Below are 9,886 nucleotides of genomic sequence, written 5' to 3'. Positions count from 1 at the left end.
AACAACAACACAGGTAAATACTGTTAATTGATAGGAGTGGATTGCAATCATTGTGATATGAAATGTATAGTTGTTGACTATGGGATTATGATCGGTTCTGTAAACCTTCACTCAATTTACAATAAAAAGTTAAAAAAAAAAAGTAATTCTAGTTCAATGACAACAAGTAGGATGGTTCAATATTTCAGAAACTCATTCCATACCAGACAGAAGTGTTTTATTAAAAAAAACATAATAAAAATTTAAAAGCTTTCATCAAAGTCTGGTTAAATTCAATTATTAACATATATGCTTAAAAATCTTTCAGGAAAGCCAACAGGTACATCAGAGAAAATCAGGCAGCTAACAGCAATTCTTTGGTGGAAAATGAGTTGCATACTCATTATATACGCTGCCTAATGATTATCAAGCCCAACATTGTATCTATTTTGTTTTTCAAAAATAGGTTTCAAGATATACCAATAAACCATATAGGTTCCCTTTAGTAGTACAAATATTTAACAAGAATGTTTAAAGCCAAAGATGACAACACACATGAATAACTTCTAAGATAAGCTTTTCAGTCCTGGAAAACTAAAATAGGCAGACCTCACTCAATACTAACATACATAAAACAAGAGCTAGTAACAAATAATACAACCCAAAACATTTTCCAAATAACTAATCTACAATATGACAGTTTAGGAATATTATTAACATGTCGCTTTCTCACCCAATCCAATTTTATTTTATATAAACCTGGTTATCAGACAATAGTAAATAAGGGTAACTTTTTTATACCCAGCTATTATTTTTTCCTTTTTATCTTTTCCCTAATTTTCTCCAGCAACATTTTTCCTTTGGTTTGACTAGTTGAACTCAGTAGGTTTGGAACCTGAAGTATCAACTCTTATTGGAGTAGCACTTGGGAAATGCAATCCTAGAAAAGGCCAATTTTAACTACTGAAGTGGCTTGACAAAGTTCAACATCCATTAACATATCCCCATGTTAATCACTTGGTTAATGGCTGCTCTTGGCTAGATCCTAAGACCCAGCATGACACTGGAGTGATCACCTGTGAGGTACTGCAAAGTTATGTATACAAACATCCACCCATTTCAGTTTTCAATAAATATAAAGTATCATTTTATACCATTTTAGAACAATAAATAAAGAATATTGCAATTCTATTGGCCTGTTTTCCTTCTTGAATTGGCTTGGAGCACTGCTGATGACCCAGATAATACAACAGTTAGTTGGATGCTACTCCACGCTCTTTAGACTTCACTTCTCGTTCTTCAGGCCTCAGCAGTTTTTTTGCAGCAATGATGGTATTCTTCATTAGCATCGCCACTGTCATGGGACCAACACCTCCAGGAACCGGAGTGATGTATCCGGCTTTTTTCCGGACTCCTACATACAAACAGGAAAGGCACTCCACTTTAACTTCCTTTTAAACAAAGGCAATGTATGTATTTTTAAATGTTAAGAAAGTATGCCAAGAAAAAGCAACAATATACACAAGCATCTTCACAAACCTCAGACACCCCCACACACAAATCACATCTACATTTCTCTAGAGTAATTTTTTAACCATTAAAATAACACAAAATAATGATCAGTTAATATCGGTTTATCTGAATAACCTATAATTTGCCAGCCATATGTACAGTTTCTTCTCATTAAATCCATTTATAAACAAGCATCTCAATATGTGGGAGGTATAACTAGAATAATTCTAATAAGTACTGCCTAAATTAATACCTACCTCAGTTTCTCGATTTTAAGTACAGTTTGTCCAAAACACCAAGCACAGTAATATTCAGGCAAGTAAGAAGTATGATTTTCCTAATCCAATCTTCAAAGGGCACCTACTTAGCTAGCTAGGCACAAATCTGGCTATTTTAAGCAGAAAACTAGAAAGATGATTATCAACATGAAATCAGTTAAACATGATACTTCAAGACCTTAGACATCTACCAAAATGTCAGCCATGTGGCTATTTCCAAGGCTGTCTTTAACATTCTAGGTCTGTAATGTCTCCTCTCGTTATGAAAATGGGAAATCTACAAGCCTTTGTAGGAAACTCAAAGATTTAAATACAAAAAAAATTTTTTAATCACTTCCTTAGATTTTTGGACATGTTAAAAGTCTTGACAAAATAGGCTTAAGAAATAAACAACTCCCTAAAAAGATTCTATACCAGCTCTCCATAATTTCATGCTACACACACCTAAAATATTTCTAGAATGGCTATAATTTTAAAAGGTGTCTGTTATACGGAAAGCATTTAAAATGGTAATACCATGGTAACAAGCTTAAAGAAAATAATCTGTCTTAAATGTCTACTTAAGGAGTCCTGGTGAGGCACTGTGGGTTAATGCGCTGGACTGCAAAGCTGTTTGAACTGCAAGGTCAGTGGTTCAAGCTCACCAGCTACTCCTTGTAAACCCTATACAGGGTCACTATACGTTAGAATCGACTCGACGGCACTGTAACAACAAGGAAGCATTTACTAAGTTCATTTTTTTAACAATTATATAATTTACCTTCAAAATCCACATCCCCAACCAACTTGGGTTTAGAAGTCACGGGATCTTGAACTCTATTTATTCCCACGTCAATGACAGCTGCTCCTTCCTGGATCATATCTGCAGTAATAAGATTGGGAATGCCTAGAAATAAGAATATGATCAGTTTACTTAGCATGGAAATTTATACTGTTGTCCAGTTTCAATGTCAACAGATCTGGCAGATTTACTAACAATTTATAAAAACCTCTAAGAAGAAACCTGGATTAGCCTATATTAGGCAAAGAACTATTTAAATTTTGTATAGTAGATAGAAATATTTTGAAGCTTGAGAAACAACATTCATCCCTTCAATCTATGGTTTTGTGTTAAACTCATAGCATTGGTTTCAACTCAAATGACCCTGATACAGTTTCCAAGGGTTTAGCAGTGGGTTTAAGCTGGTGGGTTTAGCAGCCCAGTGCTTATCCTACAGCACCACATCAGGACTCCATCTATGGTAGAATACTGGAAACCAATAAGCCAAGCAGAACTATATCCTCATCTTTTTAAGTAGCTCAAGATCTCATTTCTAGGAGGATGATGAATGACCATGAGTCAGGCAAACTCCAGACTTAGCACAAACTAGGGGTGCATTCCTACCTTTCTGAGAAGTTCTTCTATCCTCCTCCTTTATGTTCTTACCTGCGGCAGACACCACAATATCTGCAAGAATTGTATGTTTCTTCAACTGCTCTTTGGGAGTGTACCGATGAGATATTGTAACAGTGGCATCACCTGGGAAGGAAAAACCGGTGTCATGATCTCTGCGAAAAGTTCGAAATAGTACTTCTTTGTTTTCCTTAGTTGCTTTTGTCGCTGAGAATCTTAGTTCTTAATTAGTCATGCAATGTAGAAATTCTTTCTAGTGAGTTTCCTCAGTTTTAATGTTTCCATGTTCTTCTTAGATTTTCATGTTCTTGGTATGTTGTGAAGTGTTCATTTTCTTTGAGTTTGCCTTACAGACCATTAACTTTTCTCTCCAATTAGTAGCCTATTTTATCCTGTAATCTACCTGACCTTCTCACCAACAAAGTGTATTGTCCACATTTGCTCCGAGGTTCCTGGGGCGTTTTTCCGTGGTATGTCTGCTTCCCCACTTGGTCTTGCCCAAGTTGTGGGCTCCGGGCCACAGAGCTCGGCAGATTCAAAAGTATGAAAAGTATGAAATTTCGTACTTTCGCTTCAAGTTCCACTAGCTATAAGCCTTCAAACCTTTTAAAACATTTGTACCTACGTGGTTCCGAGTTTTAGAGCTCTGCTCTGGATCTGCTTTGCCTGGTATTCTATGGTATTGCTGATGGCGAACTTCACTGCACCTCCACTCTAGGTGCCATCAAGCCCTGCCTCCAACAACAATCTTATATATACATATATAAATTATCTATCTATCTATCTATCTATCTATCTATATATATATTTTTTTTTAATTGATGCTAGATTTTTTTATTTGAATTTTTAACATTTTAACCCATTAGTCAGTCCTAGCACTGTCCTTTGGAGTCATACGTGATTGAATTTATTCCTTATCCTAGTTGGCAACCTTTTAAGATTTTACCTTTTTTTAAGGAAACCACCAACAGAATTAATTATTCAAGCATTTAAAAAGTATTCTGAAAGATTTATTTAAAAGCGAGTATTGGCATTGTTTCTGATCTAATCGTGTAAGATCATAATCACATGTGCTGACATGGATTTATGAGACTTGTCCTCAAACAAATCAAGGACTTGACATGACATTACACTCAGATCAATTTAAGCCTTTGCAATGGTCTAAGCTGTTTTTTTCTACCAAATTGCACAGACTGAGAAACGATCTCTGAATTAGAACCAGTACTGAGCTCCAACTGTTAAAGTCACACTGAAAATTTCTAACTGCAAAACTATTTAGATCATTCTACATGACTAAAGGTAAAGTCTCATGTCTAGAAGTATGTTTATACCCAAATTCAAACTCAAATGAGGCACATTCATTTCTCAAAGAATTCCATAACCAATAAATAACAAACTCTCTGTAACACTGGATATAGCTTCTCAGACAGAAGCTGCTCTGCCACAATCTGCACCACACAGGCAACACGCTCCGATCCTGAAGTTTCTCAGTGGAGAGAGAAGACACACTGAACTCGCATACCTCCAGGACGTTCATGTGCCCCATCTGTGTGCAGCAACATCGCAATAGGCATCCCAACATTTTTTGACCGTCCAACAACCACCACATTCTTCCCTAGGGTTGGAATTCCTGTAAAAATAATGTAGATGACATTCAAATTAGTGCCAGGCTGCCTTAGACGGAGCAGTAAAGAGAAAGGAAGTCAGATGGCTTTTGTTTTCATAATGGGGTCATGCTCACTGCCTCTCAGTCAGCTGGAGCCCTCTTGTTACACGTGCCAGTTACCAGTGGCCCCCGAGTCAATTCCCACTTCTGGTGACCCCATGTGTGTTGGAACAGAACTAGGGTTTTCAAGGCCATGCCCTTCCAGAAGCGGACTGCCAGGCCTTTCTTGTAAGACACCCCCCCTCCCAACTTTTGGGTTAGTAGCTAAGTTCTCAACAGTTTGTACCACCCAGGGAAAGGATTATGACAAATGGAAAAATGATTAAAGTTGTCAAAGACTTAATTTTGCTTGGATCAACTATCAACACTCATGGAAGCAACAGTTAAGAAATCAAATAACGTATTACATTAAGCACAAGACCTCTTTAAAGTGTTCAAGAGCAAAGATGTCAGTTTGAGGACTGAGGTGCGCCTGACCCTTCAAGCCATGGTATTTTCAATAGTCTCATATGCATTTGAAAGTTGGACAGTGAATAAGGAAGACCGTAGAAGATTTGATACATTTGAGTTATAGTGAAGAAGAGTATTAACCAAAAGAACAAATAAATCTGTGTTGGAAGAAGTAAAGCCAAAGTGTTCCTTAGAAGACAAAATGACCAGACTTTATCTCTCATACTCCAAACATATTCCCAGGAGAGACCAGTCCCTGGAGAAGGACATTATGCTTGGCAAAGTGAAGGGTCAGCGTGAAAGAGGAAGACTCCCACAAGGACTGGCACAGTGGCAGTAGCAATGGGCTCAAAGGTAATGATGATTGTGAGATTGGCACAGGACCAGGCAATGTTTCATCTGTTGTGCATAGGGTCGCTATGAGTCGGAACCGACTCTACAGCACCTCATGACCAGGGACTCCTCTTGCCACACATAGGGAAGACTGAAAGCAAAATGGAAATGTACCCTGTAAACTATCTACCACACTATTCAATCTTAAGTCTTCTTCACTGTGACTTCTAGATTAAATAACACAAACAGTTATAAGATATTTATGGTTACCTCTAGGGAGTGGGACTAAAGAATGTGGGGTGAGGGCTTCCACTCTTTGGGACTATATAAATTTTTGCCATTTGCAAGAATCACTTTTTTTATATATATAATACTAACAGCCATACAAATATTAGATATACCTACCTGTTCGCTTAATTATCTCCCAAACACCCCATGGAGTTGCAGGTAACATGGAATACTGGTCCAAACACATTCTCCCCACATTAATTACATGAAAGCCATCAACATCCTTGTCTGGAGAAACAGCATTGCAGACCTTTCTCTCGTCGATGTGCTCTGAAAAAGAATCAGCATGCGGGCCTCGGATCACCATTACATATTCAGCACTGCTTGACTCCAGTGTGCCTGGTTTCTTAGGCAAGTCTTATCTCCTTCCACACCTTGTCTCCATGGTTCACTTCTTCACCCACACCGACTAGACTCATGTCAAACAAAACCAAATGCTAATATCAAAGCCAAAATCCTCTGTACAACTGCTTCCCTCCAATGTCCTCCAAATCAAGATCTCAAGCGAAAACTAAGAGATAACTGGTAGTCTGAGCAGGTCTGGCCCACATCTAATCAAATAGCTTCTCTCGGTTTGTTTCCCCTTTAAAGTCAACTCTCCTGTAAGGGGCCAGGTTTATAGAGTAGCAAGCCTCTCCACTCCTCAGAAACCATTTTAAATGGGGGAGCTCAAAACTGACCTGGAAGAGGAAGCTGAACAAGGAGGCCATCTACATTGTCATCGTTGTTGAGTTTATTGATTAAATTCAACAGTTCTTCCTCGGAAATCGAAGCTGGTTTCAAAATTGTTTCACTGATGATTCCTAGGATAAGATAATTCCAAGATTAAAATAATACATTGGCATTTCTAAGCACTTCTGTTTTATCTGCCATGCTCCTCAAACATAGAGATTTTTCATGATCACACACATCCTGGTAGTTGAAAAGCTCAGTTGACTCACAAAGAACCTAAACAAGTAACTTCACAAAGATACACATTAGCGAATGCTAGCTCGAAACTCTGTTTACTTGACTTAATGCAATCCTTGGGAGAAAGATGAGGTTTTCTGCTCCCATAAAGATTTACAGCCTCAGACAACCCTATACAGGGTCGTTATGAGTTGGAACTGACTTCACAGCAGGTAACTATGCAATCCTCATGCACCTCATTTTACAACCAAGGAGTTAAGAGTCTTAAGTGAGATTAAATAACAGAACAGCTAATGACAGTCAGAACACCACACCCAGACCTTTGTGGTCCCAAGGGCAATGCCTTTCACTATACCATGTTGTTGTTAAGCACCGTGGAGTCGGTTCCGACTCATAGTGACCCCGGCACAGGGTTTCCGAGGCTGTAAATCTTTATGGGAACAGAAAGCCTCATCTTTCTCCCACGGAATAGCTGGTAGTTTCGAACTGCCGACCTTGGGGTTAGCAGCTCAATTCGTAACCACTACGCTACCAGAGCTCCTTTCCACTATACCATACTACCTCCCAATATCTGTTTTTAATCATGGCTTGCTATTTCATATGGAGGTTGTATGCCAGAGTCAGTTCGGATGCATAGCAACCCTGCATAGAGTGTCCAAGAGCGTCTGGTGGTTGTGGATCGCTAACTTGGCAGTCACCAGTCCAGCGCATATCCTACAGCGCCACACCAGTGTTATTTCCTAGGGATGTCTGAAGACTTTTTTCAATTAAAAGGGTAGGAGCTCTCCTTCCTTAGCGATAAAGAATAGAATATATACCAAAAGCTCATCGGCCCAGTAACACTCAGCCCAGCCACATCAGTGGTTTCTCACAGCCCTTTGGAACAGAAAGGCATTATTTTGCACTCTGACACTGACCCCTGGGTAAGTAGACAGAGGCACATCTGAAGCTACACACCCCTTGTCTGCAGACATAGTCGTCTGTGGTACAGTGAGAGCACACACCTCACCCACGTCTGCATTCAAAAATTCCAATTACTTTTTTACAGATTTTTTTGATTTTTTGATACCATTTTTGTGACCATCTTTACTCTTGGGACTAACCTGTTATTAAGTTCAATTCCACATTTCTCCCCCTTTAGACCAGGATCGATCTATTGTGCTCCTGATGAGGATGCTCAGTAGTGGTAGCCCAGCACCATCCATCTAGTTCTTCTGGCCTCAAAATGGAGAAGCCAGTGGCCCGTGCAGACAACTACCCCGGTAGTCCAGTTCCTTCTTTGTTCTTGGCTTTCCTCCTTTCTCATTTCTATCTTATCAAAACTCCAACTATGTCTAAACTATGCAACTTAACTGATTTTGGAATGAATCAGTGAAGGGATCAAAGGCCATTTGCCAGAAGTCAGAGTCATTTCCTTCAAATCTATGACTGTACGGTGTTCTGTGTGCCACATCACTGTAGTCTCATCATTCTTCCTCTCCAGGCCCCACTGCCTTATACTGCATATGCCCAAACACACACCTCTGTTAGAGACTCTAATTACTGCCCAAGAAAGGAAATGTAAAATGTGGCTAAGGTCATCTGCCAACTGTTAAGACTGAAAACAGAATTTAGCTGGTATTTCAGAAGACCCCAAGAATACCAGCCACATTCCTCCTGCTCTACTCTACCAAGCCTCCATAGACAGAACCTGATTTTTTGATGACAAAGTTCTGAACACAGTTCAATTACATTAGTCTCCTCTGCTTGTGTTTTCTAATCAGTAAAAAGAAACCTCACTGTATCAGCAGCCAGGGTTGGAGAGTGTCACATACCCACATCTGCAGCAGCCCTGGTTTTGTTGAGGACGTAAGAATGACTTGCAGGATTCTCTCCGACCAGAACCACGCTCAGGTGTGGTCGTTTGTTGCCCAATGCCACCCACTGGTCCACCTCCTGATGAACTTCTTGCTTGATCTGCTGAGCCAGTTTCCTTCCAGAAATGACCACCGCTTCATTTCTACGAAAGACAACGTGAATCACAAATCCTAATAACTTGAATGCTTGTTAAAGGAAAGACCAAACTACAAAAAAAAAAAAAAGTTACTCAACACCAGTCACCACTAGCCCGTCAGTTTGTCCTACTGTGGTGACTTGCCTATTGCTGTAATGCTGGAAACTATGCATCCGACAGGGCCGTCCAAAGTGGACAGGTTTCAGCTGAGTTTACAGACTAAGATTAGGACATACGACAGGCAGACTACTTCTGAATGGTTAATCACTGAAAACCTTATCAATAGCAGGCATAGTGCCAGAACATGAAAATATTATGAATAACACCAGAATACTGTCAGATACAGTGCCGGGAGAGGAGCCCCCTCAAGTTGCAAAGCATTCAAAGCATGACTAAGGAAGAACTGCCTCCTCAAAGTAAAGTTGATCATAATGATGTGAATGGAGCAAAGTTTTCAGGACCTTCATTTGCTGATGGGGCACAACTCAAAATGAGGTGAAACAGCTGCAAACATCCATTAATAATCGGAATATATAATGTACAAAGTATGATTCTAAGAAAATTGGAAGTTGTCAAAATAAACACATGAAGATCAAATCCTAGCTTTAGCGAGCTGAAATGGAATGGCATTGGCCATTTTGAAGCTGACAATCATATGATCTACTATGCTGGGAATGACAAATTCAAAAAGAATGGTGTCACATACATCTTCAAAAACAGTGTATTTCACTACCTGTCTTCAAATGCGTAGTGGGTTACAAATTGGGCTGTGAACCTCAGGGTCAGCAGTTCGAAACTACCAACTGTTGCGTGGGAGAAAGATGAGACTTTCTGTTCCCATAAAGATTTACAGCCTCAGAAACCCTGTAAAGGGTCGCTATGAGTCGGCACCAACTCCAAGGCACATAACAACAACAACGCTATATATGCAGAGTCCTGGTGTGGCGCTGTGGGTTACTGCACTGGGCTGCAAAGTCGTTTGAGCTGCAAGATCAACAGTTCAAGCTCAGCAGCTGCTCCTCAGAAACCCTATACAGTGTCGCTGTTGGGTTGGAGCCGACTCGATGGCACTTCACAACACAACA

General features: G+C 39.7%; 1 protein-coding gene across 1 annotated transcript in view; it reads right to left on the bottom strand.

Annotated features, from left to right (window-relative positions):
* Positions 1–1,206: 1,206 nt before the first annotated feature.
* MTHFD2 (methylenetetrahydrofolate dehydrogenase (NADP+ dependent) 2, methenyltetrahydrofolate cyclohydrolase) overlaps positions 1,207–9,886 on the bottom strand; it is a 14,083-nt gene continuing 5,403 nt past the window's right edge. The window contains exons 2-8 of the mRNA XM_006872406.1: positions 8,623–8,807; positions 6,580–6,702; positions 6,017–6,169; positions 4,685–4,792; positions 3,196–3,288; positions 2,530–2,655; positions 1,207–1,393 (exon numbers count right to left, since the gene is read on the bottom strand). Of these exons, the coding sequence (XP_006872468.1) occupies positions 1,233–1,393; positions 2,530–2,655; positions 3,196–3,288; positions 4,685–4,792; positions 6,017–6,169; positions 6,580–6,702; positions 8,623–8,807 (949 nt within the window). The 3' untranslated portion in view covers positions 1,207–1,232. The remainder of the gene's footprint in view (positions 1,394–2,529; positions 2,656–3,195; positions 3,289–4,684; positions 4,793–6,016; positions 6,170–6,579; positions 6,703–8,622; positions 8,808–9,886) is intronic.

Source organism: Chrysochloris asiatica, unplaced genomic scaffold (genome assembly GCF_000296735.1).
Source record: "Chrysochloris asiatica unplaced genomic scaffold, ChrAsi1.0 scaffold00197, whole genome shotgun sequence".
Classification (NCBI taxonomy): domain Eukaryota; kingdom Metazoa; phylum Chordata; class Mammalia; order Afrosoricida; family Chrysochloridae; genus Chrysochloris; species Chrysochloris asiatica.
Note: the sequence above shows the minus strand (reverse complement) of the source record. Positions and strands in the feature narration are given on the sequence as shown.